The sequence below is a fragment of the Microtus pennsylvanicus genome, chromosome 15 (genome assembly GCF_037038515.1).
Source record: "Microtus pennsylvanicus isolate mMicPen1 chromosome 15, mMicPen1.hap1, whole genome shotgun sequence".
Taxonomy (NCBI): domain Eukaryota; kingdom Metazoa; phylum Chordata; class Mammalia; order Rodentia; family Cricetidae; genus Microtus; species Microtus pennsylvanicus.
The window spans coordinates 11,356,365-11,376,274 of NC_134593.1; the positions used below are offsets into that span (position 1 = coordinate 11,356,365).

Here is a 19,910-nt window from a genome sequence, read left to right on the forward strand (position 1 = left end):
TCCCAAGTCCCAGAATTAAGTGTGTGCACCACCACTCTTGACCTCCATCACTCTTCACCTTGTTCTTGGGGATAGTTTCTCACTGACCGGAAGTTCACTGACTCTAACTAGACTGGCTAGCCAGGGAGCTCCAGCCATATGTCTGTTTCTCCCACCACAGGACTGAGATTAGGTGCACTACATATGCCCTCCCCCCTAAGATCAGGTCCTTTTTATTTCTTTCTTTTCTTTTTTTTTGGGGGGGGGGCGTTTCAAGACAGGATTTCTCTGTAGCTTTGGAGCCAGTCCTGGAACTAGCTCTTGTAGACCAGGCTGGCCTCGAACTCACAGAGATCTGCCTGCCTCTGCCTCTATAGTGCTGGGATTAAAGGCGTGCACCACTACCACCGAGCTTAGGTTAGGTCCTTTTCTTGTGGATAAAGCACATCGGTCCCGCCTGCCTTGCCATAGGTAAGAGTGTCTATCGTTAGGTGGGTGAATAGCGCCCACACAGGAGTTCCTGTCCTTGTATTACTTGTTGTCCTTGTCTATGTTTATCCTTGCTGGGTGCTGGCAGGCTGCTCCCTCATGGAAGAGCCAGGTCAGCAGGCTTCGAAGGGAAGAACAGCAGTCAACTTGTGATCTATAAACAGGCCCGTTGCATTTCCATGTTCCAGTGTGAGCTGAGCCTCTCTCAGACTTTGTAATGATGCGCTATGTGTCTGATGGGGAACGGGGAAACAAGGAAAATGGGCATCAGAGAGTGTTTGTGTCCTGGACCCAGTCTGAAGACCAGCTGATGGAGAGTTGAGGGTTTTGTGGAAGTGGGTTTCTTTCTTTCTTTTTTTTTTTTTTTAAAGGAGGCTAGCTTTATTCTAACTCTTAGTTTCAGGGTATAGTCCGTGGGGAGGGAGCAGAAGAGATTTCAGTGTATTCTTATCTGATGAAGTTTACTCTAACACTGCTTATGTGAAGAGCTCACAGACAGTCCAGACAGCACTGTCCTTCAGATCTGGAGGGCCACAGCTTGTCTGTCAGGATGACATTGATGTTGAAGGCAGATGCTGTCATTGTATCTGAACAGGTGAGTGTGGTCCTGTGCTTATGGACACTGGAACCCATTCTTAGCTCCTGGGGACACAAAAGAGCCAGTAGTTGGTGCATTTGGTCCCTCAGCCATCCATAGTTCACCACCTTTAGCTTTACATCTTAAGTGGGGTGTTTCTTACTTCAAAAGTGTACTTTCTGACCACTCGTAACTTTTGTGGTCTGGAGCAAGTTGCCTATCAGTCTAAATGTATGTGTAGCTTCTATTTCAGATCGCTCCCGCTCAGGCCACGCTCACTCTTAAGCACTTCCTCGGGACCACATTTGACATTGTTTGAGTTTGTCCTTTGTTATAGCTGAAAGCACCACTTCTGCCTTGCTACCCTGTCAGGCAGCTGCACCTCATATCACTCAGCATTTATTTCAGGCTGGTAGCAGGTGCTGAGGAGCTACCCCCACTCCCAGTTCACTGTCAGCTGTGTGGACAGATTCCTGACATGCCGGCAACTTCTTTTGCTAAAGCACAGAGATTTCTGGACTTGCTGTGTGCCTGTGGAGTGCACAGTCCTAGGCCACTGGAGAGGTAGCCAGGAAGCTCTGGGCATTGAATGACCCCAGAACAATGTTTAACCTAGCAAGTGGAGAAATACCAAGCCCGGGTTAGTTCTCAGAAGGAATGGACTGCAGTTGTCCACACTGGTTAGTCAGCCAACTTACTGGCCGTTTTTTTCTTCCGCCGGCAACTGCTTCACTCCTCCTCTGCAGTGGGCCCCTCCCCTATTCCATAAGAGTGACCAGTTCCCTTAACAACTGAGCCATCTCTCCAGCCTGTGTATTTGGTTTCTAAAGCTGCTAAAGCAGTTAGTAGATATTAATGCTTTCTGAACTGAAATATATATGTTCAAAGAAAAAACTTGGGCCGTATGCTTTTTATTATTATTATTATTTTACATACATTGGTATTTTGCCTGAATTTATCTTTGTGTGAGAGTATCCGATCTTAGAGTTACAAACAGTTGTTAGCTGCCATGTGGGTGCTGGGAATTGAACCCTGGTCCTCTGAAAGAGCAATCAGTACTCTTAAACACTGAGCCATCTCTCATGCTTCCAGGCTGTGTGATTGTTGTCCTGGTTGGTTCTTGTCAACTTGTCACAAACTTAGACATATCTGGGAATAGGGAATCTTGATTCAGAAAATATCTTCATCTGATTGGCCTGGAGTAAGGTATTTTCTTGATTGACGGTTGATGTTGGAGGGCCAGCTCACTGTGGGCAGTGCCACCCTTGTGCAGGGTAAGCCAGCCATGGGAAGCAGGCCAGTCAGCAGCCCTCCTCCATGGCCTCTGCTTTATAGTTCCTGCCTTGACCTCCCTCAGTGATGGAGTGTGACCTGAGAGTTGTAAGCCAGAATAAACCCTTTCTTCCCTGAGCCAATTTTGGTCCTGATGTTTATTCTGTCACAGCAATAGAAACTGGCAGTTCTGAGTTACCTTCCTCAGGAAGTTTTGGGGAAGCATGTTTAGGCTGCAGGCTGTTCACATTTGTTTTGGAGTTCTTTCCAAGAGTGTCACCTTTATTCACTTTGATTCCCTGTCCATGTTCCTACCCTTACTGTATTAACACATTTATTTATTTTTATTTCATGTGCATTGGTGTTTTGCCTGCATATATGTTTGTATGATGGTGTCAGATCTCCTGGAACTAGAGTTAGACAGCTGTGAGCTGCCATGTGGGTGCTGGGAATTGAACCTGGGTCCCTTGGAAGAGCAACCAGTGTTCTCAACCACTGAGCCATTTCTCCAGCCCTTAACACATTATTTTTATTTCTTCTTCTTAAGACTTTATTTTATTTTAGCTATATGGGGGTGTATGTACACATGAGTGCTGGTGCCCACAGAAGCCAGAGGCATCAGATTCCCCTGGAGCCCATGTGTAAGAACATCAAGTGCTGCCTCTCCAGCCCCACCTTCACATGTGTGTAGCTTCAGAAATGAACTGTTTTCATGTATATTATAGGAATTCTGTTACCCGTTCCTCAAAGCTGAATTCCAAATCCACCACTCAGTTTTTATGAATCTTTCCTATTTCAGTCCCGGGACTCTGTGTCTCCACAGTCCAGGTCTGTCCGATTGGCTTGGTGTGCACCGGGGTGAGAGCAGAGAAAGTGTTTTCTCTGCCATTGTACTTTTTGCGCCTGTCACTAACAGTCTCTTGTTTTTCTTAAGTACTCAGTTTAGTTTTCTAGTATCTATTGTTTTTCTTAAAGTACCCAGGTTTTGTTTTCTGTTTTTAATTTCTCTCCAGCTAGTCTGTGATTTTTTTTTAAAAGCTCTTTTTTGTTTGTTTACTGTTTGCTGTTTATAGATGTAAAAAAGGATTGGTCTGACCATGCTCTCTGGTGGGAAAAGAAGAGAACTTGGCTGCTTAAGACACATTGGACCTTGGATAAGTATGGCATCCAGGCAGACGCCAAGCTTGAGTTCACGCCCCAGCACAAGCTGCTCCGGCTACAGCTTCCCAACATGAAATACGTGAAGGTGAAAGTGAATTTCTCGGACCGAGTCTTCAAAGCTGTGTCGGACATCTGCAAGACTTTCAGTAAGTCCGCCTCCTTAGAGTGTGGGGCACGCTTGACTGACACAGCCGTGAGCTTACCCTGGGGGTGGGAGTTGGGATAAACTCTGTATGCATCTGTATTTGAAATTATCATTTATATAGTTTTTAATGTTAGTTTTTGATAAAGAAGTATTGGGTTAAGAAGGAACAGGAAAAATTAGAAATTTTTCTTCTGATTAGAATCATATCATGTTTCTTATTATATAAAAGTTTTTTCTGATAATTTTTATTCTTTGTCAGTAGTGGGGATTGAACCTTGGGCCTCAGTGTATGCAAGACATGAGCTTTTCCCCTGCACTGCATCCTCAGCCCCAACAGCGTTGTCTGCTGGGGAGGGAAAGGGAGCAGGCATTGTTTTCAGAGGGCTGTGGCTCTCCAGTGTTTCCTTCATGTAAGTCACTTTGAGTTTAGTAATTCAGAGATGGTGTCATTTCCTTTGACGAAGTCCTGCCCGCTCCCAAGGAAACTGTGAGGATTCTTCCTCACCCGGTGTGAATACCCTAGGCTTTCAGAAACAAGATGTGAATTGCTTTTCACTTTGGCTGACCTGGTTATGATGTATGACAGGAAGCATTTAACCATCAGAGAAAACGAATTTTCGTCATTCCTGCTAGCACATAATTCTTAGATATATTTGATGGTTCTCCAGGTTTTAGTTCTGACTAGAACCAGCACTCTTTTATGTTGCATTTTTAGGTGACACTAGTAATTCATGAACACGCTGTTAGAAAAGAATCAAGACTGCAGACACATAGTAAATGGCCCCTTCCCGAAAGTGACTCTGGTCTACAGTTTGATTTGTTACACGTTCCTGCGTTCAGGCTATTTTCTGTGTGATTTGTTTACGTGTGGTGTGTGGCATGTACACATGAAGGTTTGGAAGTCTTCACAGGTGAAAAGATGATCGGAAGATGTTGGTTGTCCTACTTTTTCTGCCCTATTTCTTTGAAACAGTGCCTCTCAAACCTAGAGCTAGGCTAGCAGCCAGCAGGCCCCAGTAGCCAGTCCTCTCTGTCTGCCCTCCCTAGCAGGGAGACTGCAATCTCTGCCAGCTGTCTAGATGGGTTCTGGGGATTCGAACTCATGTCCTCATGCTTGCACAGCAAGTGGGCTTACCCACTAAGCCATCTCCCTGGTCCCATTATATGTATTATTTTTTAAAATACAATTTGCTTTTTTATAATAATTGTGCAATTGCACTAGTATCAGTTCCCTGTCAGTGGACAATTCAGGTTGTTTCACTCACTCTTAGAGCACATACTGCAATGAGGTTTTGTTTCTGTTTAGCATGTTGACAAGTTTTCAGTTGGGATAGCTTCAGAATGCCCAGACCTCTTTAATTCCTCAGCAGATGCTCCTTTGTTGTCTCAGGCACCTGCAAGCAAGTCTGGGCTGGATCTGCCGCTCCTCAGTACAGAGCTTCTTGCTCCTGACTTTCTTGGTTTGTGGCATGGATTCTCCATTTCTTGTTTGTGGTTCTGATAGAGGCTCTTTTAATCAAGTCAGTATCTACTTATCTACTTTAGGCCTTTTAAGAATCTGTTTGTTTGTTTGTTTGTTTTTTGGAACAAAGTTTCTCTGTGTATTGCTGGCTGTCCTGGGCCCTCTGGAAGAGCAGCCAGTGTGCTCTCAACCTCTGAGTTTTCTCTCCAGCCCCGTTGATCATCATTTTTAAGTCACAGTAGTAGAGGTAAAATTCTTGAATGTCATTCTCCTAACTTCCTTCACAAGGCACACGTGAGCTAGTTTGCTCTTTTGTTACTGTGTTTAAAATTGTGTTCACGTGGCTCAAAAAATTTAATTAATTTATTTATTTATTACTTGTGTGTGACAGTGGAGTAAATGTCATGATGATGTACATACAGAGGACAAAGGACAACCTTCCAGATCTGGTTCCAACCTTCTACCATGTAGGGGCTGCAGATTGAACCCAAGTCCTCTGCCTTTGTTCTGAGCCATTTCTAGACCAGATCTTTCATTTCTATGCTTCGTGTTTCTTATGTCTTATCTGAATGGTCATTGCTGAGGCTAAACTCCAGCAAATCTTTGTGTTTCAGAGTAGAGTTGGTGTTTAATTTTGTTTCTTTCTTTAGGACATGTCTAAATGCTAGGACTCTGAGTGAGTGCCAACAAGCCTGACTTAGGCAGAGTTTAGCAGCTTCTCCATGCTGCACCCACTGAGACATTTCTAGGCCTACTTTTTTTTCTCGTCGGTCGCTGCTGAGTTCTATCTTAATCTTAACTTCTATCTTTACTTTTTATATAAATTACTCTTGTCCCTCACTTGTCTTACTGTGATGAGTTAGACCTTCAGTTGTGCTGAGTGACAGCAGAGACAGTATTGTTGAATTGTTCCTGATATTTTACAATGAGCTCACATTTTGTTGTGTTTAGGAACTTTTCACCTATATTTTATTCCTAATACCTTAATTCATGAAGACACATAAAATGTAATTAAGTGGAGGTCACGGAAATCGGTGTCATATGTAGAACAAAGGTCCTGCGTTCCCTGATTCACTTTAGAACACTTCCTACCTCGCTCATGTTCCCTCTTTATCAACCGTGTGCTATCACTACATCTTACCCTCTAAGTGTCTTACGCATCCATCCGTCCTTCCTTCCGCTTTCTCTTGTTGTGAATGAGGGTGAGTGTAGGTGGTATTAAGTTTCTGTACTTCTTTTCTCTACCTTCCTGAATACAGCGGTGTGCATGTTTATCTTTGCTTTACAGTCTTGATTACTGCTAATACCTGTGTACATCTGACTTGCTGGCCCCGTGTTCTAGAATTTCTTATCTTTAGAGTGATGTGGGATATCCCTCTGCATGCTGTGATTATCCTTACTGAATAAAGAACTGCTTTGAGCCTATAGCAGAGCAGGGTGGGGTGGAGCAGAGCTTGGGGAGGACTGCACTGAATGCTGGGAGAAAGAAGGGCAGAGTCAGAGAGAAGCCATGTAGCCCCACCAAAGACATACGCTGGGAACTTTATCCAGTAAGACATAGCTACATGACAATACACAGATGAATGGAGATGGGTTAAATTAAGATGTAAGAGTTAGCTAGAGCTAATGGGCCAACCAATGATTTAATTAATACAGTTCTGTGTGATTATTTCGGGGCTAAGCCACCGGGAACTAACTAGCGGCCTCCTTACTACATTAGAGTTCTGGGATGAGACAAGAGACGCCAGCCTGGCCCTAGTCCTGAGGCTCCACAACCTGTGTTTTTAGCACTTCCAGCTGGAGAATGAGTGTGGAGGACATTCCGTACTCAAGCCATAGCATCCGCGGGATGGAGGAGCCCAGAAGAAGCTAGGACTTAAAGATAAAATTAAATCACTCTGGAGTTAAGGGTTGGTTCTAGAAATAACTAAGGCAGCTGTTTAGCTTTAAGTAATTCAATAACTCCATGTTTACCTTATCTAATAAGCAGTAATTGAAGATTGTTCTTCTTGTTTGAAAGTATAAATACTATAAAATATTAGTGTGTGGATTGGAAAGGAAAGTGTGCTTATTCGATTCACAGTTGTTAAATCCAGTGGCAAAAACTGCCTGTCTACATTTGTATCATTTGTGAGTGAATTGTGATTAGGTTTTGTATGTTTTAATGGTTTTAAAAGCTAAATACTTGAGATACATAGAAAGTATAGGGATCTGAATTCCCCTGTCTACAAGTAAACTTGTTTTGGAGTGCAGCCTGGCTGCCTTGCTTGGCTGCTGTCTGGCTGCCTTTGGATACAAGGCAGGGTTGAATGGATCTGCATGGGTGGATACTCTGTTGGCCTTAATGTGGAAAGAGCTGGCCCATCCTGAGGTAACTTACTTGGAGACACTCTGTTCATCTTCCACACTGGACACCAAACACTGAAGTCACTTCGTAACTACTCCTGGGAATGATCTTCTCCTGTTAGTCATTTAATATTCAAGCCGAGTAATTTTCCTCAAATTAAATGAATTCACTTAAGTGCTGGTCACTGTGGTTTCATTAGTTGAACTCTTCTGGCTCTTGATTTCTATAAGAGAAGTAGAATCAAAAGAAAGAAAAATGATGTGGCCAGTGTTACCAGTGTAGTTAGCACCAGAGCCCAGAGGACTGTGAAGGACGCAGCTCCTGAGGTTAGCCGTACAGACTGACTCCAGACCAAGTGGGAAGTCATCTTATTTTACTGAACACTGACAGCCTCTCCAAGGTGTCTTTATTTTCAAAACTGGTAAAAAGATTTCTTCTGTAATTTAACTCATACAAAATTCCTTATAATGATTAAATGACGCTCACTGGCTTACCTCTTCCTTTTTTGGCAGAGAATGTTGAGTTCTTTATCTAACCTGTACACTGTGTGCCGACTTCATGAACGTGCGCCCCAGTCTGACAGTGTTCTGTGCTCACAGTGCATTAACGTTGGTGTTCAGGTCTGCCCACTAGTGATGTCATTAGGCACATGCCAGCCCACTCCCATTTTCCCTTCTGCCCTGCCCCCAGGGAAGTACCTGTATTTGGTAGACACACTTGTACAATGACAGTAGAGCAGGTTGGAGGGTCTCCTGGAAAGAATCAGGCAGATCGTTGTTCTATACTCTATGCTTGTTTCTTTTTTAAATAATTTAGTTTTGTTTTATGTACATTGCTGCTTTGCATGCCTGTCTGTGTGAGGATGTCAGATCCCCTGAAACTGGAATTGCAATTCTGAGCTGCCATGGGGGTGCTGGGAATTGAACCCAGGTCCTCTAGAACAGCAGTCAGTGCTCTTAACTGCTGAGCCATCTCTCCAGCTCCTTATACTTGTTTCTACCCGGGAAGAGTTTGTTTCTTTAGTCTACAAATTATTTAGTGTTTCTTGTTACTTTATTCTCAAATTATTTTTCTCATTCTTGTTACTTTATTTTAAAATATTTTTCTCATAATTTTTTGTTCTTTATAAGTTTATTTTGGCTATAAGTACTAGAAGTCCAAGCTGAACTGTGTTTTAAGTAAGGTTTCCATTTTCACATCCTGAGAAGTTACATGAGGAAACTAAAGTGATTAGTTAGCCTGTCTCCAAGGACAAGGCCCTTCCACCCTTCAGATGTGGACTTGGCCTCCTGTTTGGAGGCCCTGAGTTAGTTAGGGTTTCTGTTGCTGTGATTAAACACCATGGCCAAAAGCAACCTGGGGACTCAGCCCTCAGGTCACACCCCATCTCTCAAGGAAGCCAGAGCTGATGCAGAAGCCATAGAGGACGCTGGCTTCCTTCTTGTGGTTCACCCAGCCTGCCTTCTTACACAACTACAGGACACCACCAGCCCAGGGTCAGCATTGCCCACAGAGGACTTGGCCTGCCCACATCAGTCAATCAAGAAAGTGCCCCACAGACTTGCATACAGACTAGTCTGATGGAGGCATTTTCTCTCCTGAGGTTCCTTCCCCAGGACACGCCCCCTTCAGGGTAGGGTCTGTTGAGCTTTCTTCCCAGCTGTCCTGATGAGTGAAGCGGAAACATGCCAGAATCTTCCCTCACATCTCATTGCCCACATGGACCACTGAAGAAACACAGGAAGATAGTCATGTTTACCATTTCCTTATATTAGAGACAAGCAGAGAAGAGGATTGAGAAATGATCTGTGGATTCACCCATACGCAGGTCTGTGACATGCTCCTCTTAAACCCATAATGAGCCAAACTGAGCAAAACATAAAGACCAAATGATATTTTTATTAGAGTGACTATGTGAAAACTCTCTTTCATTTTATTTAATTAACTTACTTTTCTCCTTCCTTTGTCCTCCCCCACTCCCAGACAGGGTTTCTCTGTGTAACAATTCTGCCTGTCCTAGAACTTGCTTTGTAGACCAAGCTGGCCTTGAACACATGGAGATCTACCTGCCTCTGCCCCCCCAGTGCTTTAGTTTCACTTAACTTTTAAGATTTATTTTGCATGTGGGTGTTTTGTCTGCATGTATGTTGCGTACTGTGTGTGTACCTGGTGTCCGTGGGGGTCAGAATAAGGTATCAGATCCCCTGGAACTGGAATTATAGATGGTTATGAGCTGCCATGTGGCTGCCGGGAACCCAACCATGTCCTCTGGAAAAGCAGCCAGTGGTTTTACCAGCTGAGCAATCTCTCTAGCCACTCATTTAACTAGTCAGTTTGATTGAGGTATATAATCTCAGGTAATATTGAGTGCGTTTTGACCAGTTTACAGCAGGGTCCTAGGGCAGGATTCATCATCCTATCGTTTCCTCAGTCCCCTTTGCTGTTCCGACCCCACCAACCACTGATCTGTTTTCTGTCACTGTAAGGACTGCCTTTTCTCAGTTATCATTTAGCCATACAGTAGGTAGCCTTCTCTGGCTTTTCCTACTTTGCTTTCTGCCCTTTATTTAGCTGTGGTGGTTTGGGTGGGAAATGTTCCCCATCGGCTCTGGTATTTGCACATCTGGTCCCCAGTTGGTGGCGCTGTTTGGGAAGTTTTGGGTCACATAGGCTTGCTGGTGGAAGTATGTCACTGGAAATGGGGCTTTGAGATTCTGTAACCTCACCCTATTTCCGGTTCACCCTGTCTGTTGTGTGTTTGTGGTAAAAGATGTGATTTCGTAGCTTCCTATGTCTGCTGCCTGTTGCCATGGTTTCTCATCTTTATAGACTCTTAACCACTTTGGAACTTAAGCCACTTCTGTTAGTTGCTTTTAGTTGTGGTGTTTTATCACAGCAGCAGAAAAGTAAGAACGCACCACCAGTGTGACGGCACTCTGTGAGATGGCTCAGCAGGTGAAGGTACTTGCCACCTAATCTGAAACCTGAGTTCAATTTCTGGGATCCTTACTGCACAAGGAGAAAACAAATCCCTGCAAGTTGTCCTCTGACCCCCATACACACATCCACACATATACATGTACACATGCAAAATAAATAAAATGGAATAAGACTTTTAAATAGGGGTGAAGAGATGTCTCAATGGTTGAGAGCACTGTCTGCCCTTCCAGAGGACCCAGGTTCAATTTCCAGCACCCACATGGCAGTTTATAACTATCTATAACTCCAGTTCCAGGGGATCTGACACCCTCACACAGACATACATGCAGGCAAAACACAATGCACACAAAATGAAAATAAATAAAATGCTTTAAAAAAGAATTTTAAATAAAGATACAAAGACCACCCACTTTTAGTTCTTATAGGAATTCCATGTCATAAAACATAAAATTTAAGAATGAAATTTTCCAGCTCTACTTGCAAATTGGACATACTATTTTGCATTCTGACCAGCAGTACTTGAGGATTCTACCTGCCCTGTGTTGGTTTAAATAAGAATGCTTCTCCATAGGCTCATATATTTGAATGCTTAGTCACCAGGTAGTAGCACTATTTGAAAGGATTAGAAGGATTAGAAAGTGTGGCCTTGTGGAAGTAGGTGTGGCATTGTTGAGATAGGTGTGGTCTTGTTGGGGGAAGAGTATCACTGAGGTTTCAGAAACACATGCCCTGGCACTCTCTCTGCTAAGGATCATGATGTAGCTCTCAGCTGTTGTTCCCGTGCCTGTCTCTATGCCACCAGGATGCCTACATGATGGTAATGAGCCTCACCTCTGAAACTGTAGGCAAGCCCCGGGTAAATGCTTTCTTTCATAAGAATGGTCTTGGCTGTGGTGTTTCTTTAAGCAGTAGCACAGTGACTAAGACAGAACTTGGTGCCAGGGACTGGCATGTTGGTGTAACAGACCTGACCGTGCTCTTCATTAGAGGAATATGGAACACTTTGGGTCTTTGGACTAGAAAATAGTTGAATACTTCAAGTGGGGCTTACTGGGCCACCCTAGTAAGAGCAAGGATAGCAGTACTGAGAGCAGTATCAGCTCGGCTCAAGTGTCAGAGGGACAGTGGCTTAGAAACTGTTCTTAGGATATTTTGGTGAAGAATGTGGCTGTTTTTTTGAACTTGTCCTAAAAATCTGCGTGAGGCAAAATTGAAGAGTTTTGGATTAATGGTTTTGGCAGAGGAGATTGTAAGACAGCCTAGTATAGACTGTGTCATGTGGTTATAGTGTTCACTCTTACGAAGATTGAAAATGAAAAGGAGTAAACTGAGCAAGGAAAAATGCAAAATGTAAGTTTGGGGGGGAGGGCTTCAAGAAGTGTAATGGAGCTAAATCCAGTGCTCAGAAATAAAAAGTTTAAAGAAAAACCTGATGCTAAATGGAATAAAGGGAGTGGTGACCTCAGGGCAAGACCCCACCAGCTAAGCTTTCCACCTGGGAAGAGGAGTTAGAGGAAAGCCTGCACTAGGGGGGAACCTCACACAAGAAAGCACAGGGTGCCAGATTCCAGCCCCCACCAAGCAGCGGAATTTGGTAGCTTCAGCCAAATGGTTCTGTCTTCATAGTCAAGGATACAATAAAAGGGTTGTGGAGTCTCCTGTGGCCAAGGAAAGTCACCGAGGCCAGATGTGTGTTGGGTGACTGCATGGAGGCCTATGGAGACCATTACTTAAGCTGTGAAGGGAAAGCCTGGATTTCTCTGGAGACCCCAAGATGTCGGAGATGCTGGAATTGTGAGATTTGTGCCAAGGAAAGCTGCAGAGGAGGTCTGGAACCAGCCCAAGAGAGAGAAGTATGTTGCAGTCAACGAATTGAACAGGAGGAATTGGCGATCTGAAGAGTGCTTGACGTCAGACATGAAATTGCAGAATTTGGAGTTTGCCCAGGCTCTGGACTTGGCTTTGGTCCAGTATTTCCTCAGTATGCTCCTTTCCTCCCTTTTGGAATGGTAATAAATGTACTATTTTATTAGAAGTATGCGATATTTTTGATTTTGTTTTTGAAGACAGGGTTTGTCTCTGTAGCCCTCGCTGTCCTGGAACTCACTCTGTAGACCAGGCTGGCCTTGTCTCAGAGACCCATCTGTTTTGAGTGCTAGGATTAGTGTGCCCCACTGCTCGGCTTGATATGCTTCTTTGTTTTGATTTTATAGGAGATTATGGTTAAAGAGATTGCCTTGAATCCCAGAAGAGACTTTGAACTTTGGACTTTTTTGTTGGTGTTTGTCTTTTGTTGTTTTGGTTGTTGTTTGTTTGTTTTTCTAGACAGGGTTTCTCTGTAGCTTTGGAGCTTGTCCTAGAACTTGTTATGTAGACGAGGCTGGCCTCAAACTCACAGAGATCCACCTGTCTTCCTCCTGAGATTGCTGGGAATAAGGTGTGCGCTCCCACCATCTGGCAGACTTTGGACTTTTAAACAGTGTTGAGACTGTGAAAGACTGGGGACTTTTTAAAATGTGTTAAATGAACTTTTTACATTATGATATTGGTACAAACCTGGAGGGACTGGGAAGTGGAATGTGATGGCTGAATAAGAATAGCCCCCATAGACTCATATTTGGAAGGCTTAGTCACCTGGGAGTAGCACTATTTGAAAGGAATAGAAGGTGTAGTCTTATTGGAGGAAGTGTGTCACTGGGGTGAGCTTTGAGGTTTCAAAAGCTCATGCCAGGCTCTCCTCTGCTAACAGATCAGGATGTAGCTCTCAGCTATTGCTCCAGCGCCTGCTTGTAGGCACCATGCTTCCTCCCATGATGTAATGGACCAAATCTCTGAAACTAAGCAAGCTTCCAATTCAATGCTTTCTTTCATGTGTTACCTTGGTCATAGTGCCTCTTCACAGCGGTAGGACAGTGGCTAAAATGCCCTGTGTCTTTGAAACATTTTATTCGAGCATTTTGGTAGATGAGAGTCCAGGGATTAGTTGCTGCTGTCTAGCTCCTTGGTGATGTTAGGATTTGAATCTCAACTGTTTCCCACAGCTCACGTTTTGAAGGTTGCTCCCCAGCTTGTGATACTATTCTAGAACCTTTTAGCTGATGGAAATAGGTCACTAGGAGCAAGACTGACTCCAGGGCCCTTTCTGCCTTCCAACCTGACAACCACTCAAGTAGACCCCACACAGGCTCCTGCCACTGTGCTTGCTTCCCCACTGGGTGGAGAGAAATTGAGCAGAAGTATGTCTTTCTTTCTGCTATTGCAATGAAAGCAACAAAAAGGGAACTCCAGGTGAGGTATGTTTGAATTCTTTGCTCTTCTCTTCTAAGTGCGCCGTCTGGTTGAACTACAAGCATTCTTTGCATATTCTGGATGCAGAAACTTTATTGGGCATGTTTTGAAAGCATTTCTCAGCGTGTGGCTAACTTTCTGTGAAGTGTTGTTGAAACTGAAAAGTTTTGATGTTTGGGAAAAACAGTTTGTGATCTCTATTTTCTCTTTCTGTTTCCTTCTTTGCTTTCTATTAAAGGTTTTAGTTGTCCTTTGTAACTGTAGTTCTCTCCACCTGTGACCTATTGCTCTTCCCACCATCATCTTCATAGTAATTGCTTGCAGGAGTGTCCAACCGTCAGCCTGTACCTTATTCCAGGGTGGCTCTGAACACAGACACAAAAATCATCTCCTTACGTAGAACATTATTAGGTTTTTTCCTTCGATTTTTTTAAAACTTTTTTTGTAATTGGATTTGTGTAGCTCTTGAGCAAAAATTTTGTAGATGATAACAATATCACAGAGGTCAGTGGGTCTATAGAAGATTGTCTTGATTGTTTATTGATGTAGGAGGGCCCAGCCTATTGTGGGCAGCATCATTCCCTAAGCTGAGCTCAGGCAGCATGGATGAATTCATTTCTCTTTGTATATATCTGGAGTCCCTGCCTCTAAGATCTCTGCCTCAAGAGTCACCCAAGTAAACCCAAGTTGTTTTGAGTTGGGCTGTTTTACTAGATTTGAGTTGGGCTGTTTTACTAGATCAGCAAAAATGAAACTGGCACATGCAGATTTTTACTTGTTTTTATCTTTTTAAAAAAAGATCTTTATTTTTGCCTTTGTTTTTGAAAGACACGATAGCCAAAGAATTCCCAGTTGCTTTGCTGCAGGAATTGATGTCTTTGAGTTTCTGGTCCACGTTGTCTCCGTGAAGACTGCAGTTCTTCCGCATGCTTTCTGTTTGCACTTAGTGATGCCTGTGTGTGCTTTGTTTCCATAGTGTCTCTCGTTATGTCTGCGTCCATTGCTCTTTCCTCTGCTAGCTCACTGGTTATCCCACCCAGTGTATTTACCACGCAGGTATATTTTCAGCACTCGAGTTTGATTTTATGATTTTTATTTGTTCATCTGGGTATTTCGGTTTCCCTTCCTGCCTCCTCCCCTTCCTTTTCCTTCACTCATGGTTATGGATTGTGTTTTCCCTGCCTCTTTATGAGACAATACTTGCTTGCGTATGAGGCTTTATTAATTTAATGTGGTTGATAGCTGGATTTTCCCCCTAATTCCTTTAAGTGGTGCCAACTTTTTTTTTTCTGTTCACCAGACTGTAAGGAAATTGGTTGTTGGTTTTTTTTGGATTTTTTGTTTTGTTTTGGTTTTGTCCTTTAGACTTTGTTTTTAGCTTTATAGGACCAGTTTGGCCTAACTCCTAAGGTGTTGTCTTTTGGGAGTTCTTCCACTCTTCCTGGTGGCAGCGTGGTTTCAATCATGGGTCATTTCCTGTTTCCTTTTCCTAGTCTTGAGTGGTTTCTGCTCACAGACACGGGTTACAGTTCAGCCAGACTCCAGGAAGTTTCTCTGAGACTTTGGGAAACTTCTCTGCTAATAGAGGGGCTCCCTTCTCCCTCTGCTCCTCCCAGCCCCAGCTGCTTTTAGCTAGTAAATTGGTACAGGTAAAGCCATATCCATCCCCTTGGCTTTTGCTTTATTATTGTTTAAATAAAGAATGGTAAGTCCAAGTTCTTGCTACTCCATCTTCATTGGACCCTCCTTCTTAATTTATTAGAGATTTTCTCTTAGCCTTGTGTATTTTTCAGAAAGCTATCGTTGTTCATTAAAGCATTTTTAGGTGCAAAATGATTTCTTTCATTGAAATTTAAAATTGAGCATGTTCTGGGCCATGCTCATGGTAGGTATTCTCTTCCAGATTGGTCTTCTCACCCCACCCTCCTGAAAGTAAAAGGCCCCATCTACCACCCAGATATATACTAGGAACAGCGTGGTCAGCCTTATCACTGCTTCTCTCTTCAGCTTGATGGGCCTCAGAATCACCGTGGAAACAGATCTCTAGGCATGCGTGTGAGGAATTGTCTAGATTAACTGAGGTGGGAAAACCCACCCTAAATGTGGACAGTCCCTTTCTATAGGCTGAGGTCCGGGACTAATATATATTTTGCTTGAAAATATTATTTTCAATATTATAAAGGGGCAATGGAGGCAGGCAGCACAAAGTGTCCATTCCTCTGGCTTCGTGACCATGGCTGCAGTGTGACTAGTTGCTTCATGCTCTTGCTGCCAGGCCTCTCTGTCATGGTGGACTGTGTCCTCCAGCCATGAGCCCAAACAAACCATTCCTTTCTTGCTTTTGTAAAGTATTTTGCTGCAGGATGAGGTGACTCATTACATGTAAATACTGATCTTGCCCCCAGATGTGTGTGTGTCTTCCCGTGCCCTTTGTGCTGCACTAATGATCCATTTCCCACTGTCTCCTCGTGGGTTTTTCCAAGCGGCCTCTTTAAATGTTCTTTTTTTGTCCATTCTTGTTCCTTTTGGTACACTCTGTAAACAGAAACATTTAAAATATTTTCTTAAGGGGCTGGAGAGATAATACAGGGATTAAGTCAGGTCTTACAGAGGACCTGAGTTTGGTTTCCAGCATCCACATTAGGTGGTTCACAACTGACTGTAATTCCAGTTCCAGGGATTGGTCACCCGCTAGCCTCTGTAGGCATGCGCATTTAAACTCATGCAGGCACACATGAGTTGAAATGTCTTGTCACATTTGATCCCTACATTGTCCTCTTGTTCCCTAGGGTGGAAAAATAAGAACATCCATGTAAGAGTGAATGGGATAATTTTAAAATGTTAATTTGAAACTGATTTCATTCTGCTTTTTAATAGAATTATTGAATTGAGAGTTATTTTACCCTCTGCGTTTGGAAGTCACTGCTCAGTTATCTGGTGAGATCTATGTTCTTATTAAGTCTCGGTAACGCTGTGAATTTTTATTTTCATCTCATTTTTGGACTGCTTTTTCTCTCTGGAAACTTGAACGTCTTTCCCCCTCCACTTTGAAGTTCCGTAACAATGTCCCTGCTTAGGGATTTATTTCCATCTACTGTTCTAAAGCCTCCTGCCCCCGGCCTGTTTGTGTGTGCAATGTTACTTTTCCTTACTAATTCTTTTCCCTTTGTCTCATCATTTGTCTTTGGTGCTGTTGGGCAGTGTTCTCAGCTTGGCCCTCTTACTGACCACATCTTTTCTATTAAGGTTTCACTGTGGCACCTCATTCTCATTTTCAGTGGTTTGTGTTTCCCCCCGGGTGTTCGTTGCATAGGTGATCAACAAATCTAAGGTTGTTGGCCTGTAGTGTAGTTGTACTTCAATGGAGCAGTGAAGATACATAGACACCCCTCCCCCATTGTTGATATCTGAGCTCTTAATTTCTGGTTCTTTGTTGTCCTGTCCATCTCACAGATGTTCTTCTCTCATTCTTATTAGCGTTATTAATTGAGGGCGTTTTAGTTTTTCTTGTTGTTGTTTGTTTTTTTCGAGGCGGTTTTGCTGTAGCTTTGGAGTCAGGCTAGCCTTGAACTCACAGGGATTCGCCTGCCTCTGCTGGGATTAAAGATGTGTGCCACCACCACGCTCGTCTTATTTTGTACTCAGTACCATGTTTACCCTATGTTGTTTGTTTTGTGCATGCTAATAGGAACTCTACTACTGAGCTATGGCTCTGACATTCATTCATATTTGAAACTGTTAGAATTTCATTGCCACTGTAAAGAAGTGTCATAAATTTAGCGACTGAAAATAGCACAGAATTGTCATCTTGTAGGCTGAAAGCCTGGGCACAGCAGCACGGTTCACCCAGGTCCTCTGCTTAGGTCCTTGAGGTTTGTATTGCCTCCTCAGGTGGAGAGTGAGTTTTTCATGGTTTGTTGTAGGACTATGATTTTTCTCACCAGTTTTCACACGTTTGTCTGACCTCTCCAAGTTCATCTCTCTTGTGCCTCTTTTGTCTGTAAAGAATGTTGTGATTGCTGGGCGGTGGTGGCGCACGCCTTTAATCCCAGCACTCAGGAGGCAGAGGCAGGAGGATCTCTGTGAGTTCGAGGCCAGCCTGGTCTACAAGAGCTAGTTCCAGGACAGGAACCAAAAAGCTACAGAGAAACCCAGTCTCGAAAATAAAAAATAAAAATAAAAAAAAAAAAGAATGTTGTGATTATATTGGGCCCATCCAGATAAACCAGGATTATCTCCCCTAAGATCCCTTGCTTGATAACCTTCATGGCAGTGTCCACATTGTTGGAACGTAGAGCCAGGAGTAAGAACTTTTTTTTTCTTCCTGAGACAGGGTTTCTCTGTAGCTTTGGAGGCTGCCCTGGAACTAGCTCTTATAGACCAGGGTGGCCTCGAACTCACAGAGATTCCCCTGCCTCTGCCTCCTGAGTGCTGGGATTAAAGGTGTGTGCCACCACAGCCTGGCCCAAGAGTAAGAATTTTAAGGGATGTCTCTAGAGTTTCTCTCCTGGAAGCCTTTCTTAAATGTCCATTCACAGTTCAGTGGTGACGCACCCTAGCTTGCTAATAGGGAGGTCTGGGGGATCTAACAGTGATAACACACCCTAACCAACTAATGGGAGCTCCTCTGGGCAGAGCTTAGCTTGTCATCATCCTCAGGGAGCAGCATCCCCACTCTGAACTTTTCAAGTGTCAGCAGCTCAAGGACGTTGTGCTGGGTTCTTAGAGGTTTCTGTTGACGGATCCTAAAAGGCAGTAATGGAGCAGGAGACTTTCCACCTGCTGTGTTGGGTTTGGTGCCTTCTCACTCCTGGGCATTGGGCACACAGTGAGTCGGTGGCCCTCACTCGTCTCATCTGCTGACACTTCTCCGCATTGGTCAGACAGTTCCTGCTGCTCTGTCTGGCTTCTTTCTCCCAAAGGTTTTCTGGCATTTCTTATAGTTTGGTTTGTATTATTGTGTCTTCAAGACAAGGCCTTGCTTTGTGGTCCAGGCTGGCTTTGAACTTGTAGATAGCCTGCTACCTCAACTTCTCGAGTGCCGAGATTATGTGTGTCCCATCATGTCCACTTTCTGACATCCTTGTCTGCTGTTGTTTCTCTTGTGTCACCCACCACACACACACACCCCTGGAAAACTCTTTACAGAAGATGCGTCTTTACGTGTCCCTTTGGAAAAGTAAAAACAAGTACATAGACACTTATATTATACTTATTTAACCAGAAACTCACAAGAAAAGGTTTCTTTAAAGAAAATCTGAAATTATTTCCCTTATACACCCTTCTGCATGCTCATTTCTTAGCTCTTTTATCCCTAGACCCCTATAATTCTCTGTGTATGTATATGTACACATGTGTGATATACATGAACACAATAATATTATTCAGTGAGATATCATGTTTGTCTGACATTTCATGTCTTGTAGCGTTATTATTCTCTAGTTCCACTCTTTTACTTAATTTAGATTATTTTTTAATAATTTATTTTTATTTTATGTGTATTGGTGTTTTCTCTACATGTATATATATTTGTGTGAGGGTACCAGATCGTTACAATAAAATGAAAATCACATAGTCATGTTTCATGTGCAGCCAATGGCTGGTACAGATCGAGGATGGGACTGTCAGTCACCAGGAAAATGAGATGAGCTCCTCTAAGCTTCTAGGTACTTTAGGAGTAGGAATAGAGCCTGGTGGTGGCACATGCCTTTAATCCCAGCACTCAGGAGGCAGAGGCAGGTGGCCCTCTGAGTTTGAAGACAGCCTGGTCTGCAGTTCCAGGACAGCCAGGGCTACACAGAGAAACCCTGTCTTGAAAAAACAAAGAACAAACAAAAAAAGCCTTACCTATAGAACTTTTCTAAGAATGAGCTACAGGGAGGGCTGAGTACCCGAGAGTGCTGGAGAGCGAGGTCCCCAAGCATATGATTTACTACGTTGACGTGGCAAGCAGTTTGCATTACCCAGCTGGTCAAGAGCCTTGTATCCGCTTACGGCAGACTGAAAAGTTAGTTAATAGTAATTTTTGCTGTTGTTTTAGTTACATTCATCGCTGGCTTATGAGCTGGACAGGAAATGACTTAGGAACAAAAATATCAGTGTATGAACTGTGCTGTGCTGAAATTCTCAGGACCTAAGAAACATTCCAGAAACCCTTGAGAAGACTTGAGATGACATGCTTGACCCCCTCGCCCAGCTGGACAGTGACACAGAGGTGGTGGAAATGTGTCACAGCTCAGCCGTGACTCAT

At 43.5% G+C, this 19,910-nt stretch overlaps 1 protein-coding gene across 6 annotated transcripts in view; it reads left to right on the forward strand.

Annotated features, from left to right (window-relative positions):
- Window positions 1–19,910, forward strand: part of Fermt2 (FERM domain containing kindlin 2) — a 75,792-nt gene that overhangs the window by 20,795 nt on the left and 35,087 nt on the right. For all 6 annotated transcript variants that reach the window (XM_075950213.1, XM_075950215.1, XM_075950216.1 and 3 more), the window contains exon 3: window positions 3,391–3,624. In XM_075950213.1, coding sequence (XP_075806328.1) covers window positions 3,391–3,624 — 234 coding nt within the window. The remainder of the gene's footprint in view (window positions 1–3,390; window positions 3,625–19,910) is intronic.